Here is a 19,495-nt window from a genome sequence, read left to right on the forward strand (position 1 = left end):
ACAACATGTGGATCCAATCGATCCTTCTCAAGAGAGTCAAGCGCCAACCAATCTATTCGTTCCTTCTCAAGAGAGTCAAGCGAGTACAACACGAGTATCAAGGTTACGTGCATGGAAGAGAGAAGCAAGACAAAAGGGTTTTATGGTGACTCTAAGGGCCGCTCTTGGTGATGGAAGCACTCCTAGGGATTAACGAGGTAGACCCTATCGAACTTGTTACACCATATTCGAGGAGTATTACTCGAAACTTCCTGAAATCATTAAGCCCTATGTGTTATCCACCGACGATGTGGATGCGGATGAGAGTTGTGGTTATCACGTTGCATCGGAACAAATAGGCCATATAAGTTTGGCGGACGATGAGAACCTAACTCAATGTCAATATTTTAGAAATATGATGGCCTTGCACCTACAAGAAGACAAAGAATTTTACATATCGATGATGAAGGAAGGAAAAACAAGAGAAGACAAATAAGTGATTTTTGAAAAAATGGTTGTTAGAGTACAAGGGAGGGGAATGAACCAATTATCCGAGAGCATTGGATGCAAATGCCTCTACGTGGTCATCTCTTGGCAGAAACGTGGAGTTGCGTTGTTCATCTATTTGGTAAGGGATCATGTTATACATACGCACCAAAATACACCATTTGGGATGAATCGCTTAAGGATCGGAGAATTGTTTTATTCAACTATAGCAACATACATTGTATCGGTCTTAGAGTACGTGATGATTGTCCATTACCACCGGTGGATAAGTTAAATGAGGTCACGGAGCTCACCAAGAAGTGGCTAAAAAAATACGATCCCAACATGAGGCGATGGGAGGAATTGATCGAGCCAGATCAATTCAATGGTCTCCATTTGTTGGAATGAGTATTTTCCTTATGTTAGAAACTTGATCTATCAGATGCTTATATTTTGTCGCTTTCTTATATTGTATTTTGCAAACTTGAACCAAGCTTAATGAATGAAAATGGTTTTCTTTTTTTGGGGTAACTTGGGCTCATTTATAGAAATTTGTAACAAAATCAGACTTCTTATTCATTTATAGAGTCCGATTCTGGAGTTAGTTTGTTGCAGCTTTTTCATAATCGGTTTATATGGAGGATAATGTAATCCGATTATTGGAAGAAAAGGGTACATAGATTTTTAACTAAACAATCGGATTACATATGGTCCAAAACGATCCGACTGTAGGCTTAATCGGTTTATATGTGTATTGATGTAATCCGATTATAGTTGATGTTCATCACATCGACCCAGAATCGGTTTATGTAGGTTCACATTAAAATCCGATTAAGATTACAATCAGATTAATGTACTGAACATATAAACCGATTCTGGGTGGAGTTTCAGAAAACTAGATGAGTGAATTTTTAAGATTTAGAGGTAAATCATTATAGAGTATCTCTTAGAAGGAATGGTTTAAAGGGATTTAACTCAATCACTTGAATTGTCTGTTTTTGGGTTTTCTTTTTACAAACAACAAAAGAAGATTTTAATTGTTGTTTGTGATTGATTAAGATTTAGTTTTGGTTTTGATGGAAATTGAAAAGTAAATTGAGTTTTGATTAATGATTTTTGTATTTGTTAATTAAGTTATGATTTTGTATTTGTATTTATGTTAGAATAATTAAGATTTCTTTAAGGGTTAGTTTAGTATTTTTATAATATTTTAGATACCCCTTATCATTCTTTATTAAATGGATGAAGAAATCTATAGGTCCCAATTAAATGGCATAGGCCCCAATTTAGCCAGGTAAAATACACGCCAGATCCTACTATTGAGTCTTTGCAGAATGCAAATTGCAAACCGTATAAAACAGAACAGCCAAGTCACAGCCAATTAGCGGTCATTTTCCTTATTCTTTCGAGGGGTCCGAAAATAGCATGTCTGAATTGTTGTGGTTGGCACGGTGTGGAAATAGCAATTCATGCGCTAAAACAACGGATAGTAATAACTTCAACGTGACCAATACGCGGCACTTGTGTTAATGCTCCACACGGGAATATCTAAAAGTTACTCCACCTCAAGTGAAGTCAAATATTTTTTTCTGAAAACTCAAACGTTCCTAAAACAAAATCAGACGGTCAATACTTAGGGACGACCCTCTCCCTTAAATGGCAGTACAATAAAAATAGCAAGTTTCCTGATTTTAAAAATTTAGATCCAATAAAAGAAGACCGTTCATAGATATTTGTGCCCAACTATTTACCCTTCGTCTGTATCTCCTTCTCACTTCTCAACTCTTCTTCACTGTTAAACTTCCAAGTTTGAGACTTCGTTTTCATGGTGGAGAGATAGACAGCGATAGGCTTTTTGTGTTTTCACTTTCTGTACAGAACAAAATCGTAGAGAGGAAAACAAAGCTTATAACAAAACAGAACAAGAAGAGTGACAGAGGTTTTAGGGATATTCATAAAATTTCCGCCATTAATGGCTGGAAATAAGGTAAAACAAGCAATGGGTTTTCAGAAATCATCGGCTCCAACAACAACATCAAAACCAGAAGAAAGAACAACACCAAAACGTACACAATCATGTCCATCGCCATCACCAGGTAGTTCAACTACAAAACAGAAGACTGTGTTTTCCCGTTCTTTTGGGGTTTATTTTCCTCGTTCTTCAGCTCAAGTTCAACCTCGTCCACCAGATGTTAGTGATTTGCTTAAAGTCGTTGAAGAATTAAGAGAAAGAGAATGCCATCTTAAAACTAAAATCATCGAACAAAAGCTTTTGAAACAATCTGTTGCGATCGTTCCGTATTTAGAAAGTGAAATTACTTCGAAAAATTCAGAAATTGAAGTTTGTAATAAGAAAATTGAAGAGTTAGAATGTGATAATGAGAGATTAAAGAAGGAATTAGAGATGAAGATCGAAGAAGAGAGGAAAGAAAATGAGAAATTTGTTAAAGAGATGGAAGTTGAGATTTCAGAGCTTAAAAAAACAATCGAAGAACAGAAGAAAACAATTACAGAACAAAGTCGAACCGATTCATCGTTATCTGCATCATCGTCAAACAAATTATCAAGTTGCATTGAATCTGGTCACAATGCTCTGCATTCCAGGTCTAATTCCACTGAAGAAGTATTATCAACATCACAGAGATTTATGGGATTGGTGGATGTAACTACGAAAACAAATCTAGCCGTGAGGAATTTGAAAAGGGGAGTAGCATTGAAACCTTTAGAGATTGTTGCGAATCAAGACAATAATCAACATAAACATATTGAAATTACAGATCCGAAGAAAGTAGAAGTGGAAATTGAGAGGAATCATCATCAATCTGAAGAAATGTCAGTGATTTCTAGTAGTATTAAATCTCGAATCCCTAGGGTTCCTAAACCTCCTCCAAAACCTTCATCATCAACAACAACAACACCATTACCATCTCCCACTTCATCTTCATCATCATCTTCAAGTTCTGATTCTTCTTCAACTGAAGAAACGAACTCTAAAAGCTTGTCTTCAGCTGCGCCTCCTCCTCCACCGCCACCACCACCTCTAACGGGGAGAAAGACGACTGCACCACCTCCACCACCACCGCCTCCTCCTCCAACAGCAAAAAAGACGAATGTACCTCCTCCTCCACCTCCTCCTCCTCTGGCAAAAAAGACGCTTGCACCCCCTCCACCTCCGCCATTGCCATTTAAAGGGGGAAAAATTGGTCCTACTAAGGTCAAAAGAGTACCGGAAGTTGTGGAGTTCTATCATTCTTTAATGCGGAGAGATTCAAAGAAAGAATCCGGAATCTCTGGGTCTGACACTCCGGCCGCCGCTAACGCTCGTGATATGATCGGAGAAATTGAGAATCGGTCTGCCCATCAACTAGCTGTAAGTGTGCCCTTTTCCCGCTCAGATGTTTTGAAGTTTTATTACGAAATTGCCACTTATATGTCTAAATGACTCAGTTACCCTTCTGAAGTTTATGTTGTGCTTTTAACAATTATAGCTCGGCATCAGTACCAGTCAGCTTCTTATGGCAAACTGGTGTTTGACTTCTGAATTCGAGACCTAACACCCGACTCATTCTTTTGCATTTGTGACTGATTAAGCTAAATATTTTAATAACTGACGCCACCTAACCCTGACTCTGAACTTAGTTTTAGTGTGGCTCGAGGTCAAGTTGGGTTAAGAGCTTAATGTCAATTTTGGAATAGAAGATAGTAATAATATACTAATGGTGTTTTGCTTGTTATTACAGATCAAGTCAGATGTTGAAACCCAAGGTGATTTCATCAAATCTCTGATAAAAGAAGTTGAAAATGCTACTTTCACTAACATTGAAGATGTTGTTGCTTTTGTTAAATGGCTTGATGATGAGCTTTCATACCTGGTAAGTTTTTCTTGTAAAAAAAATTCCTTGAATGGCCATTAAAATTTATCAAGTTCCCAACACATTTTCTGATTTCTGTTTGTTTTTTATCAGGTGGATGAAAGAGCAGTTCTTAAACACTTTGAATGGCCTGAGCAAAAAGCAGATGCATTAAGGGAAGCTGCATTTGGTTATTGTGACTTAAAAAAGCTTGAATTAGAAGCTTCAAATTTCATTGATGATACTAGACAACCTTGTGGAACTGCCTTGAAAAAGATGCAAACTTCACTTGAAAAGTAAATAACAAAACTCGAATTTGTGAAAAACTTCATCATGATTAGATAAATGTGTGTTATTAACTATGGTCTTTTAATTATTGCAGATTAGAACATGGAGCTTATAATTTATCAAGAATGAGAGAATCTTCAACTAATAAATACAGGGGTTTTCACATTCCTACTGATTGGATGCTTGAAACAGGATTTGTTGCTCAGGTAATTTTATCTACAATATTTTTTTTCACTTAATAGTTAATAATTATGATTAAGGGCATCGAATACATCAATTTGGTTTTTGCTGATCATTATCTTAATCTCATCATCTATTACAATCCCAACTACTACTTGTACATACAGACAAAACCACTTGAAACAATAAACAAAATCACTTTTTTGATAAAAGTGTGGTCCATGCCGCGAAGATATGAAACCAAAATATATTGTTGACAGTGCTAGGGGAAGGATAAATTAGTGAAAGTTCTTGAACAATGACAAAAGAACTAGTGTGGAAAGAGTTCACTTCAATTTATCTAAATGCACGGGTGGTGCACGCTGGCATGTGATATTAGGGTTTAGAAACAAGTAAATGTATATTTAGGATGTTGGTTTCTTTCACTTTTGATGATTTTGGTGTTTTTATTTGGTAAAGAATCAGATTCTCTCTAAAAAGAACCGTTTGTTGTCTTCCCCATACAGATGTTTCATAAATAAGCAATGTAGGGGATTTTACTAGGCAAAGTGAGATCTACCTTTGAGTTTAAAATAAGCATACAGATCAAGAAACATAGGGTAGATAATGTAGTGTTCCATTATCTGGTCCAAATTTAGAATTAGTAGGGAATGGAGTTAAACTTGTCATAATTTCTTAACGCCTATGAATTGGAACTACTTCTTTGTGTACTATCTTAATCTGCATATCTCCATGACTTGAGACCTTGGTTGGTTCAATATTAAAAATTCTGTAAAACAAGAGACCCATTTTTGATTAATTGAACTTAATTTATTTCACATCATTTCAGATCAAACTTGCATCAGTCAAGCTAGCCATGAAGTTCATGAACAGGGTTTCAACTGAACTGGAGGCCGCAGGTGGCGCTCCTGAATTGGAAGAATTGATGCTCCAAGGTGTAAGATTCGCCTTCCGAGTGCATCAGGTAACCATATCAATCTTTACTAAATTGATCAAACATGTAATGTAGTTCTCTTTATTTAAATGTTTAGCTTATTTTTTAAATGTGTTTTGGGTTTGTTACAAACAGTTTGCAGGAGGTTTCGATGCAGAAACAATGAGAGCATTTCAGGAGTTAAGAAACAAATCTAAATCATGCCATATACAATGCCAAAACCAGCAGCAACAAAAACTTTTATGCAGGTCTACACCTTGCTAACCTGTCGTAAATAATCCAGCTTCAAGTCACCACTCTGGATCCCTCTTGTAAAAATACGTAAACTACACGTTTATCGAACAAATTATGTAATACCAGTTTTCAACACTCGGATATATTTGTATTACATCACATGAAAAGATGTATTTGTACTGCTTTATGTACGAGCTATACATTTTTCGGAACCGGTTACATTTCAGATGCTTCCATATCTTATACTACCATGTACGATGTGGGAACGACTTCAAGAGATGACTCCCCTAAAAATCATGTGTAGAACAGCATGAAGGAAGCTAAGGACTTGTGATTCTCCATGGAGAAAGAATATTACAGTTGGGAATACCTTTGTTATATGACTGAATCGTGTAAGTAACAGGGAAAGAGTTTCTTGATATGTTTCACTAACAAATTTTGGGAACCTACTTGAATTAAATTTTGGGAATGATTGTTGGTTATTTGATCTACCAATTACGGATTCTTTTGAGTCAAACATTTCAGTAACCAGAATTTGGATACGAATGTTCAAGCTTTATTTCAAAATGATCAATGTGCATCCCAGCTGACTTGTTCCTGAGCTTCATGGTGGATGTCCTGGAGAAATTCGGGCTGGTAATCGAAAAGGTATTTTCCTCTGTGACTGTGATGGTTCATCAAGGGGAAAAAAATCTATTAGCACTTGTTCATCCAACTCAAAACCAGTTGGCAAGAAGCGGAGTTGCTCTCATGCTTATATCTGAGTGGTCGTGCCACAAACTATTATCCCCAACAAAATCCTGGGCTGGCAGGCTATGGGTTCATTTTGAAAAAATTCAGTTGGTGGCGTTTTGGTGATCTGGGAATTGCAATGAACTACTTGGCTGTGGTGACTGATTGCCGTGATAAAGGCACTGGAATGTGAAACATTCTCTTGGCCCATGTAATAAAACGGTGTCTCTTATGGGCTTATTATTTATTATCTTTTCCTTCATGGAATAAAATTAGGGGTGAGCAAAAAGTTCGGAACCGCGGATTTCATCCGTATCCGTCTGCAAAATTACGGGTTAAACCCAATCCGCAAGACCTATGGATTGGATACGGATGAGATTCTTAAATCCGCACTTTTAACGATTTGGTTGCGGTTGGATTTTGAAATCCGCGGATTCACTCGCATCCGCAATAACCACGAGAAGAATGCTTTTCTTCCATAATTGCAATTAGCAAGGAATGACAAGGAAAAGATTGTCGCACTTCTGAAAAATCAGGATTAGATTGTCACGAGTGAAATTAAGGAGTCTCTTTATTGTCTTTGTTCTCCTATAAGATGACGAAGTTTCCATGTCTAGCTTATTCTCTTATTTGATTGGTATAAGTTTTCTATATGATGAAAGTAAACAGTGCACATGTTGCAGCTATTTCATTGAACTGATGATACATGACGTACGAGTCAATAACAAAAGTAGATGTAAATGAACGTATGCAAACCGTAGATTCCCCAAACTAATAGCTGCTGGTTGGTTTTCGCTCTTTCCGTAATCAACGAAGAGGAAATTAGGTTTTTTATTTTTATTACTTTTTTTTTTGAGACTAAATTCGTGGTTAATCCACATCCGATCCGTATCACCCGCTGATCCGTGGATGTCAAATCCGCGGTTGATTGGGCCGGATACGGTTGGATTTTCCAAATCCGCAACTTTGACGGATTGGACGCGGGTGACTCCTAATCCGCATCCGTCCGTCCGTTGCACACCCCTAAATAAAACTAAACCCTAAGAACTTCTTTCTTTCTATAAAAGGAACACAATAGTCCACATTATTGTGTTCGAAAATTTCACTATTCATTACAAAAAAAGAAAAATGGTCAAGAAGGAGAAATGCAAAGTATATCATTCTATGAGGATTGCTTGTTTTCTCAGTGGCTGCATCAGGTATATCTCTAATATAATTATGCGTACTAGTGATTATCATGTTGTATGTTGTTTAAGAACCTACCAAGGCTACCATTATGCATAATATAAATCATATTTAGTGTTTAGCGCAATGTTTAGAGCTCCATGATTGTCAATGATGCAGTGTGTGATTGTTGTGTTGATATGACTACCATAATGTTTGTTTGGAAAAACATGTTACACACAATACGTCAATCGATTGATGTTCTGTTTTTTCGCTTCCACGAATCATGAATAAAACAATCAGAAACATGGTTTTCATGTTATTATGCGGCTAGGGTTAGCATCTTATACCAGACTATTTGAGCGTGTATCCTATTGTATATGGTTATTTGAAGAACGGTTTTTTGGGGACCATGGTTATTTTTTGGGGACCATGGTTTTATTTCGGGTAAAGACATTAGAAATAAATCTAGGTCACCCCTTATCTAGATATTTATATTAATACCTAAATTACCCTCTTGATTAATTTTTTGGTAATGATTAGTTAGTGTTAGTTGGTGTTAACAATAGTTAGCGTAGTGATTAGTAAAATGATTAAGCAGAATTATTGAGAGAGTAAAGTTGGAGAAGATGAAGAAGGAAAACATGAAAAAGAAAGGATTTTACCAACCACAACCGAAGGAAGAGTATTTGGGTACCCAGGTATGTTTCAAACTTAGATAATGTTGGTTGAATTGTTCCAAATTTTCAAAAAACTGTAAATTTTTAGGGTAGATTTGGGCTTGTTCGGTTACCTTATGTGAAGAACAGGTTACTGAACTCATCTGAAAGTGTAGTTCGGTTACCTTTTCCGTATACGCAGGTTACCGAACTCGTTCTTTAATGGAGGTTTTTAGTTGTTCGGTTACCTTTTCCATACACGCAGGTTACCGAACTTTGTTTATAGGACTTACAGAGTAATGTTCGGTTGGTTCGCAAACTTTAACCCAACAACATATCTAACCGAACTCCACATGTATGCAATTAGTGAAGAGTTCGGTTTGTCAAGATATTTTGCGAACAAACCGAATATAGTGGAACAAGTTCGGTTAAATTGAAACTCAACATAGTAGGCAAAATAACACAGTTCGGTTACATTGGAAAAAGAATTTCTTTTTGGAATATAAGTAGAGTTCGGTTACTAGATAGTTTAAGAAATTTTTGCGAACCAACCGAACAAGGTAGGTAAAGTTCGGTTATATCATAACTCAACATAGTAGGAAAAATAACACAGTTCGGTTACATTTTTTTTTTTGTATTATGTGTAGAGTTCGGTTACTAACTAGTTTTAGAATTTTTTGCGAACCAACCGAACTCGGAGTTCGGTTATGAAAAATTAAATTCGTGATAACCGAAGTGTTCTTCGTGTTCTTGGTTTCAGAATATTCGGTTACAAAATTAGTTTTTTTAAAACTATTCCTAACCGAACATGCCACTTTAACATCCATTTAAACCATATTTTGATGATTTCTACTCAATTTTCCTATCCAAAAACGAATTAAAAAGACTGATGGGTTTTTCAATCGAACGAGGAACGTCAAGGAAAGAGAGAAGAAGAAGAGAATAAACTTTTTTTCAAAACTAAAAAATTTCGATTGCTCTTTTGATTTTGGTTAATAAATTCATTTAGATTAGATGTATATGATTAGATTTATATAGTTATTAAGTTAGTTTTAATTTAAATTAAAGTAAAGGATAAATGGATATTTACCTAATTTTGGGACACCCCTTATAAGTATAGAGAGGTTGGCCTAATAAGACCATGGTCCCCAAAAAACCATGGTCCCTAAAAAATCGTTCTATTTGAAATGCATATGGGTTTGTCTCGATCAAACCCAAGACACATGGTGATGATTCATGTTGAAAAGTAACATGACTTCTTTTGATTATTGCATAACATGAAAGAATATATATGGTGTTTGAAAAACTGCATGACTTTGTATGAACTTTGCTTAATGCGAAGCTACCATGGATGCCCGGCTAAACAGTATGTGACGTGATTTTTATTTTTTTCATTCTGAAAATGTGTTAGGTTTGAAGTGTTAATGGGCTTGGCTTACTACAAACCCAGTAATGCATTACCGGGAAGTTAGGGGGAGACTCAAAAAAAAATGTGAAAACTACAACCACACCCATTTTAAGATTTTGGTCACTGTGAACCCACGCACAAAAAAATTCAGGCACGCATCCAATTTTGGTGAAAAAATTTCTCCCAAACCTATAATTTATAAAATTAGGTTTCGGTGTTTTTTTGTTCTTCTTCGATTCCTTTTCTTCTTCCTCTCCACTCTACTGTTCCATCTGTTCGATTTGATTTTTCATTAGATCTGTTCATACCAGCATCTTGTGTTCTTCGTATTCTATTCTTCTGCGTGTCTGCTGTAGTATCCAGTGATTGTGACCAAGTTCAAGAAGAAAGTATGCCGTCAATCAAGACATGAGTCTTGTGGCTGTTCACCAAGGGATAAGATTTCGTTTCAAGGTGGAGATAGAGATGGAACTAGTGGTGACAGTTTGGTGGAGATTCAAGACTGAATCAGTTAAAAGGAAGGGGATTTGATGCTGCTGATTTGGGGAGACGATTAATGGAGCTTTTATAGTTTTCAAGGGCTTGGAAGAGTGGGTTTAATTCAGGCTCGATTTAACAACTAGGAAATGAGCTTAATGAGACACACAACTGTGTAGATGGAGTTGAGCCATTGCTGTGTTTGAATGTGGCAGTAAATGGTGATGATTGACACTAGTTTACAAGTCTTGTAAGAAATAGGAGAATGGGTTGTGTATGAATTGAAATCTGCAGGAATTAGAGAGCCACGGATGGGGAATTGTTGACGCACAACAGCACCATCAGTTATGCTCATATGGTGTTCGTAGAATTGCCTGAACCAAGCAGAATGGAAGTTTTGATCGAGATGAGTTAGGAGATATGTTAGAAGCTCAGATTGGCAGGATAATGGTTCGAGTGACTGGTGCTTGTTCTCGACAGGATAAGAAGATGAATTGAACAACAAGGAGATTGTTTGAGTGAATGGAAGAGTATCATGGGTTCTGACCAAGTCTTGGTTGAAAGGAGAGAAGAAGAAAGTGTTGTTGTTGTCCATTTGTGTTGTTGCAGTCAGGGTGCTGGCGGTACATGCTACTGTCATTTATAGGTCCTTATAATTTTATGGTCCTCTTTTATCCCTTTTGTTTATGGCATCCGTTGGGTCCTACTTTCATTTGTAGATTTGTTCCACCAATACAATGTTCCACAATATTCATTACGGAACACTATGGTGATAGTCTTAAGTCTGCAATACAGCTTTAAAATTTTATTTTGAATTTTCTTATATATGTTTTATGACCTGGTCTTGGGTTGTCGTTGCCTGGGGATTGAGGTGGAAAGGGAACATGGGGAGGGCACATTTGAAACAGGAGATGCAACTATAGGTGGAAGTGCTTTACAGGAGATGCAACTATAGTTAAACTGTTAGTTCAAGTAGTTCAACTTCAAATCCAATTTCATATCTAACTTTTTTCCCCCTCCATATATATATTTTGCAGTTAACCTTTTCATTTACAATCATCTCTTTTATCTCTAAATTCCCACAAAAAGAAAGAAAGAAAAAGTACACTGATTTTTTTTTTATATATTTGCAGATGTATTTGGTCATATTGACGTTGGTTATTGGTCATAATAGTTGAATAATCTGTTATGCAGCTATGAAAATGGATGCATAACCTGTTATGCATCAACAAAATTTGTTGCATAACTTGTTATGCAGTCCAGAAAACGGTTGCATAGCACGTTATGCATCAACTTTTTCGTCACTATTGAAACCAACAAAAACAAAGACTGCACAACTTGTCATGCACCTACAATAATATCTGCATAACATGTTATGCAGTCGTGAAAATTGATGCATAACCTGTTATGCATCCGAAAATATGGCTGCATAATGCATTATGCATCGACAAATTTGTTGCACAATCTTTTATGCATCGAGAAAATAGATGCATAACCTGTTATGCATCCGAAAATATGTTTGCATAATGCATTATGCATCAATTTTTTATGTACGCATTAAAATCAACCAAAACAATGGCTACATAACTTGTTATAGATGCATAACTTTTTTATGCAGATGCATAATTTGTTATGCAGTAGAGAAAATGGTTGCATAATTCGTTATGCGTCTGCAGAATGTGTTATGCATCTTTTTTGGTGGCTGCATAATGGTTATGTAGTCAGTTTTCGAAATTATGCCTAAAATGATGATCACCTCCGATTTTTTCGTGAAAAACAAAAATTTAATATTGTTGTTTGTACTCGTTGCGCAGCTCTCTTAAAAAGATTTCGAACAATATAAAATTTGTAAAATTCCAAGACGCTGATTTTTAGATATGTTATATCCAAGTTGCGTTGCCAATTATACCCCTGATGCATAACCCGTCATGCGGATGCATAATCCGTCATGCATACATTTTTAATAATTTCATATAATTATGGCTGTCACGGTACCTAAAATTAATTGTGGGCCTGAGAATGAGAATATTTTATAATTCTCAGGCCCACAATTAATTTTGTATACCGTGACACCCATAATTATATGAAATTATTATATGAATCAATACATAACGGGTTATGCATACTATTTTTTCAGGCATAACTCGTTACGCAGCCTAATTTTTCAGGGGTATAATTGGCAGCGCAACTTGGACATAACATATCTAAAAATCCGCGCCTTAGAATTTTACAAATTTTATATCGTTGGAAATCTTTTTAAAAGAGCTACGCAACGAGTACAAACAAGAATATCAAATTTTTGTTTTTAACGAAAAAATCGGAGGTGATCCTCATTTTAGGGAATTTTTTTTGAAAACTTGATACTTAACCATTATGCAATCACCAAAAACGATGCATAACACATTCTGCAGACGCATAACGAATTATGCAACCATTTTCTCCACTGCATAACAAATTATGCATTTGGGTAACAAAATTATGCATCTATAACAAGTTATATTACCATTTTTTGGTTGATTTTAACCGTACATATAAAAAAATTGATGCATAATGCAGTATGCATCCATATTTACGGATGCATATCAGGTTATGCATCTATTTTCTCGATGCATAATGCATTATGTAGCCATATTTTCGGACGCATAACGGGTTATGCAGGTTTTCTGGACTGCATAACAAGTTATGCAACAAATTTTGTAGATGCATAACAGGTTATGCATCCATTTTCACGAATGCATAACATGTTATGCAGACAGTTTCTCAACTGAATGACATGTTATGCAGTCATAAACACATCATCATCTTCTTTCATGTTTCATTAACTCCCACGCAAACCATTATCTTTCAGTTACTCGGGGGCTCTTGGTCAAAATCATGTATTTACACCATCATCTGCAATTAAACTTTCTTCACAACTCATCCAGTAACCAGTATTGCTTACTCCAACTCAATTCACGGCTGAGAGTTTCATAAAAATCTGAAATTCATTTCAAAATCTTTATTGAAAACAAGTTTTGATCATAAATCTATGATGACCAAACCGTGTTCTACCAACCCATTTAGGAATTTTTGCTGCTACCATTAATAACAGTAGTGAATTGAAATTATAATGACGAGAATCGGTAGTAAGAGGGTTCGTCGTTAATTCGAAGAAGAAGACGATTTGGTGCTGCTGTTGAGATCAATCGAATTTAGGCATGAATTTGTTCTCGAAATCAATCGAATCTCTCCCTTTTTCTGAGATCTAGGTATAGTGGAGAAGAAGAAGAAGAAAAAAAAGAAGAAGAAGAAGAAGAAGAAGAAAAAAAAAAGACAGAAACAGAATTTTATATATTTTGGGTTTGAGAATAATTTTTTTTCAAAATTTGGGTACGCGCCTGTAGTTTTGGGAGCGTGGATCTCACAGTAGAAACATCAGGGAGAATGGGTCTCCCTGTAGTTTTCAATTACGTTTAAACATTTTCAAAGGTAAGATGTAAAGCTTGTTTAACATGGAGTGAAAAAGTGCTAGGGAAAAAAAGTGAAAAAGTTCTGCTTGACCTTGATTGTATGTTATTTGATTATTTGACATTAACTTTTGTATGTCCTCCTTTGACTTTTTGACTGTTGACCTTTCAAGTCTCGACTTTTTGACAATTGACTTTTGTGTTGACCTTCACTGTTTAACTTTAGGTACGAATGTGATCTAATGTGTATGTGTTTATCATATACTAACTCATAGATAATATTTTATTATATGTCAAGGATTTTCACACGTTTAAATCATTAAAATACATGATAGAATAAAAGGTTATCCACATGCTTTTCTAATTCACTTGTTTGAACAAATATTATGATTATATGTGTAATCCATTAAAGGCATAATATCCATAAAAATTTGTCTTTGCTTTGCTTATATATATGTGAGTGCTTTTATGACTTTATGACATGATTGTTGTTTTATTTAAGATTTTATCCACATAATATTCTTAATTTAACTTTGTATTTTACCCTCCAAATTGAAAAGCAAGTTGTAAATGATATGAGTACCAAAAGAAGACGAAGATCTCCTGAAACAGTGGGAAAAGAGTGATAGGCTGAGTATAATATTGATGCGAATTCATATTGACGCAAATATTAAAGGATCGCTTCCCAAATCTGATAGTGATAAGGACTTTATGAAAATCATAAAGGGTCGCTTTAAGACAATGGATAAGTCTCTAGTTGGATAGTTAATGAATGAATTGACCACCATGAAGTATAACGTTGCACGCTCAGTGCATGAGCATGTGATTGAAATTCCAAACATTGCTACCAAGCTTGCCGAAAATAAAATGATTGTGGATAATGATTTTCTTTTCCAATTCATCAATTCGCTTCCACCCCAGTATACCCCATTTCAAGTGCATTATAACACTATTAAGGAAAATGGGTATACTGAGGTGGAAGCGAATTGAGAATGAATTGGACAAGAAAATCATCGTCCACGGTCATTTTCATTTTAGTATGCTTAGCAGCAATGTTTCAATCACATGCTGGTGCATTGACCGTGCACTGTTATACTTCATAGTGGTTAATTCAGCCATCAACTTCCCAACTAGTGATTTATCCGCCGTCTTAAAGCGTTCCTTTATTATTTTCATAAAATTCTTAGTAGTTACACGCAGTTATACTTTTTCAGCGGTTAACCGTTAAATAGATTATCATATGGACCAGTGCGAGAATGTAAGAATATTTTTGTAATAATTTTTATAAAATTCTTTGTAGTTGCAGGAAATCCTACACTACACCCCTCATATGATTTCATTGTTGATCAACTCATTTTTAGGTTAACACTCTTAATTTTATTGATTCATTTTTGAATGTTCTTACAAGAAAGATAAAGAAATCAAGAATGAAATCTGCTCTGAACTTTCTCTCTCCTATTTACTTGTTTCTTACCTCAAAAAAGATCTCCCCTCCTTTGCAACTCGAATGACTATTTATAAGGAAATACATAGTGGATGACAGCTAATCTGTCCTTTATTTTCGGATATGGTTTGCAACATTCTCGCAACCTTACAAATGTTCACTTCGCAAGCTCTCTAATTTTCGCAAGACTATCATATCTTTCTCATGATCCTTGCTGACGTCGTTTCTGAAATTGTTCTGCGACGTTATTATGTAATACCATTGATAATTTCGCCGAGACATAATTGTTGCGAGATTCTGATCCTACATCTTTCCTCTTCTCATATCTTCTCTGCAAAGTAGAGAATGATGTGAGAAATGCCGCAACTGCTTATCTTTTCATATTCCACATTTATCACACGTATTCTTTCTTCCATTTATTTCTCGACACGTCTTTTGTAACCATTACTTTTTAACCGCTTAAATATTTCCTTATTAACCGTGTTTATTTTCTCGAGGAAAAATTCCCTCTATATATATTTCTTTCCATTCTCTTCTTCTTTCCTTTTATTCTCTCTGCAACTTCATCGTTCTTCTGCAAATCCCATTATTGCAATTTTTCTTCTTTCCTCTTCAATCTTTTTAAGTTCTTCTTCATCTTCAAACTAGATCTTCATAGTTCGTGATCTTCTTCGAGACAATCTCCCTACTATCATTTTTCATGGATTCATCAAGGTTAGTCTTCTCTTTTCTTCCTTATAAGTTTTGCTAAAATTGATATATTTGAAATTAATCTTGTTTATCGCCTTATGTTATTTATGTGATTCCCATACTCTTGTGATTTCAGCAAAAGCGGCTCCAACACTAAATTTATAGTTCAGAACCCTAACAATCCCAAATCACAGCATAAAGTTGTCGCACACAAAAGAAAGTCTGCGAATGAGAAGGTAGTAAGAAACACTATCTTTTTCTAATAACAATATTGTTGCCTTTGTTTCTTATCTAGATTGTTATTCGCAGGGTGATAAAGATCTTCATAAACCTCACAAGAAATCTCGCCACCTCAAGACTGTTCCAACTTCTGTTCCCTTCCACCTACTCATTTCTTCCAAATCTCCTGCGACATCTTCGCAAGATAAACCTTTATCTCCAGTTCGGGAAGATGCTGTTTCTGATTTCATTTCTTCCAAATCTCCTGCGACCTCTTCGCAAGATAAACCTTTATCTCCAACTCGCGAAAATGTTGCCTCTGATTTCATTTCTCCAGTTGATCTTTCTATGATTGAAATTCCCCTTATGGGTCCTTCTGCGAATGAAACCTCTTCTCTTCCCATTGAGAATGTTTCTCAACCTTCTATCTCTACTAGTTCTCTACCCAAGTCTCTTCCTCTGTCGAAAGAAACCGTGGAAGGGATAGATATGGATTTCAAGGTTTTATCTGAGATTCTGGATGATGGCAAGAAGTCTTCTACTGATCCCATCAAGTCTAATGTTTGCGAAATTCTGAGCAAGCATTTGGGTTCTGACAAAGCTGCTTCGCAGACAGCTTTACAAAAAGAATGTAATGCTCTTCGTCTTGAAAATCAGAAACTTCAGAATGTTTTGCTGGATCGTGATAATCTTCGCAAGAAGAATGATAAATTAAGAGGTATGATTTCCTCATCTATGTCTTTAATTTGCCTTTTTGATGGTTTTATCCTTCCCATGTTTAATTATCCTTTAAATCCCTCTTTCGCATGTTAAGCATTAAATCAGAAACGAGTAATGGAGAGATATCAATTTGAATCTGTTGTTGAAGAATCCCGTGTTGATAAAGAAGTTTTAATGGATCAATATAACCAATTATATAACCTCTATTCATATTCCCTTGACCAAATAAATAATCTTACCAATGAAAATAACCAATTAGTTCAAAGACAAGATCTATTAAGTAGTGAAGTATCTCGTCTTTCTTATTCCTTAACCAAAGCTAATTTAGGGATGTAAACTTTGCCAGATGAGAATAAAACCTTATCTCAAGAGAATCGAGTTTATTTAAACAAGATGGCGATATCTTCGCAACAACTTAATATTCTCCAAAAAGTATGTGCTGACCAAGAGAAATCTCTTCGCTCTTTAAGAAATGAACTTAAAGAAGTAACAGAATCATCTATCGCTGAAAGGGATACACTCATTCAAGGTAGAATAGCTTTAAGTGTGAAGGCAAATCAACTTAAAGAACAATAATCCAAATTAGAAGAATCTTATTCTTCTCTTGCGAAGAAAAATGCCTTCCTTGTTTCTAAAGAGAAAAATCTTCAGTCTCGACTTAAAGGCTTAGTTGGAGATAAATTTGATGATGCCATGGACCATTGGGAGAATAGTTGTCTATCCTTGATTCAACACCTTATTTCGCAAAACGAAGGTAGTCATAATAGTTTGACTGCCTTAACTATCTTTTCTTTGTCATATCTCTCTGAATTCCTTATTTTAACAAAATTTTGTATTCTATTTTTCGCAGAGTCTGAGAAGAATCTTCATTCCTCTATTTCTGACTTGGAGGCTAAATATGCCAAAATTCGCAAAGAGAATTCCTTGCTCGTCTCTACTCTCACTGGTTCTCGCGATCGAGCAGAGAGAATACTTGATTACCTTGCTTATTTTAAAGATATTCAAGATAGGAATCATCAAAGAGCACTTCTTCGCCAAGTTCATCTCCGGGCTGAAGTCCTTGTAAATAACATCTTACTGTCCAACTCTCTTCCTCCTACTTCAATTGATCCTCTAGAAGTAGATGATGATGAAGTTCCTCGTCCTGCTGATAGTGATTACGATTACGAAAGCAGTGCAGAGGATAATTTCCTTGAAGATGAAGAAGAGGTTCCTTCTAAAGAAGTATCTGCTGGTGTTAATCAGAATGAGAAAGAAATTTCTCCTGAAGAAGTAATTTCTGGCGATAATCAAAATGCTTGTCATGGCGAAGATCAAAGCCGAAATGAAGGAGAAGCTTGCGAGAATGTTGGCGAAAAATTTCTGTCATCTCCTGCTACTGATATTAATATTGAAGCTTGAGCTTCTTTTTTAGCTTTGTTTTCTTGAGCTGTCTTATTTTTATTACTTTTGAGAACTACACTTTTCAATAACTTTGAAGTCAACTTTTCCTTTTAATATTTTGTTGATAAGAAAGATAATGCTTCTTGTATATCGATTCCCATAATTGCCTCTCATTATCTTTCTTTGCGCAAAATAATATGTTGTGAATGATTATCATCAATTTGTTTTATCATATGGTCTTATTTTTCCTTCCTAATTAAAGGTTTTATTATGCCATCTATTGTCATTGCGACAAAATCGCAGGACGTCCTTGCATTTTCATACAAAAACCCATTGATCTTGTCTTAACCTTTTCTTTTGTATTATGGACTCTTCAGGAATGTTGCGACAATATGACAGGCCTAAATATTCTTGCGAAGATAAAGACCCATGACATTGCCGTCTTGCGACGAAATCGCAGGACGTCTTCGCACTTTCATGCGAAAACCCATTGATCTCGTATTTTTCTTTTTCTTTTGTATTATTGCCTCTTCAGGATTGTTGCACAAATATGACAAGCCTTAATATCCTTGCTAATAAAAAGCCTCATGACATTTGCGTCTTAAGACACTTATCATCTCCCTAATGGAGGGTGCCGCCCTTATCTCCCCCTGGTTGCCCCTTCAAGGAGGCGTACTTCTACCATACAAGGTTAGCTCCTACCATCCAGTCTTAACAACAACCAGCTGTTTTCGCAGCCTCTTATCCCTTTTACCTATAGGGCTTATGGTTACGAGACTGCACCCTAAGTGGGATTTTCTTCAGGCCGAGTGCAGTATAAGCCAAGACTTGTCAAGAATGGCAAGGACGCTTCAAACGCCCCCGACACCCTTGAATCAAACGTGTACCTCGGCGCCTTGATCAAATTCTGCACTCCTTGAGAGAGTCTTTATTACCTTAGTCGCCCAACCTAAGTCATATGCTTAAGTTGAGAATCCAAGGTGCCTCTCCCGGATGGGCTTTATTGACCCCAAATCTCCATGACTCAGCTTCCGGTGGCGGTGTAGCCTTTTCCTGAGCCATGTATCAAGTACCCCCTAATATGACGTACTTTAGGTCTTACATTTGCCTCTTGCGAAATTTTATTCGCGAACTAGGGTGTAAGCCATAAAGGTTCGCCCCTTTCTTTTATGTCATTGTTCTGTGGTTATCTCTGCGACAA

At 36.0% G+C, this 19,495-nt stretch overlaps 1 protein-coding gene across 1 annotated transcript; it reads left to right on the forward strand.

Moving 5' to 3' along the window:
• The first annotated feature begins 2,216 nt into the window (after nucleotides 1–2,216).
• LOC113297081 (protein CHUP1, chloroplastic-like) lies at nucleotides 2,217–6,321 on the forward strand. Its single transcript, XM_026545484.1, has 6 exons — nucleotides 2,217–3,835; nucleotides 4,206–4,337; nucleotides 4,431–4,612; nucleotides 4,699–4,810; nucleotides 5,614–5,748; nucleotides 5,854–6,321. Exons 1-6 carry the CDS (start codon nucleotides 2,438–2,440, stop codon nucleotides 5,980–5,982), a joined length of 2,088 nt encoding a protein of 695 aa, XP_026401269.1. The 5' UTR covers nucleotides 2,217–2,437; the 3' UTR covers nucleotides 5,983–6,321.
• The last annotated feature ends 13,174 nt before the right edge of the window (nucleotides 6,322–19,495 follow it).

This window comes from Papaver somniferum, chromosome 7, assembly GCF_003573695.1.
Source record: "Papaver somniferum cultivar HN1 chromosome 7, ASM357369v1, whole genome shotgun sequence".
In the NCBI taxonomy this organism is placed as follows: Eukaryota; Viridiplantae; Streptophyta; class Magnoliopsida; order Ranunculales; family Papaveraceae; genus Papaver; species Papaver somniferum.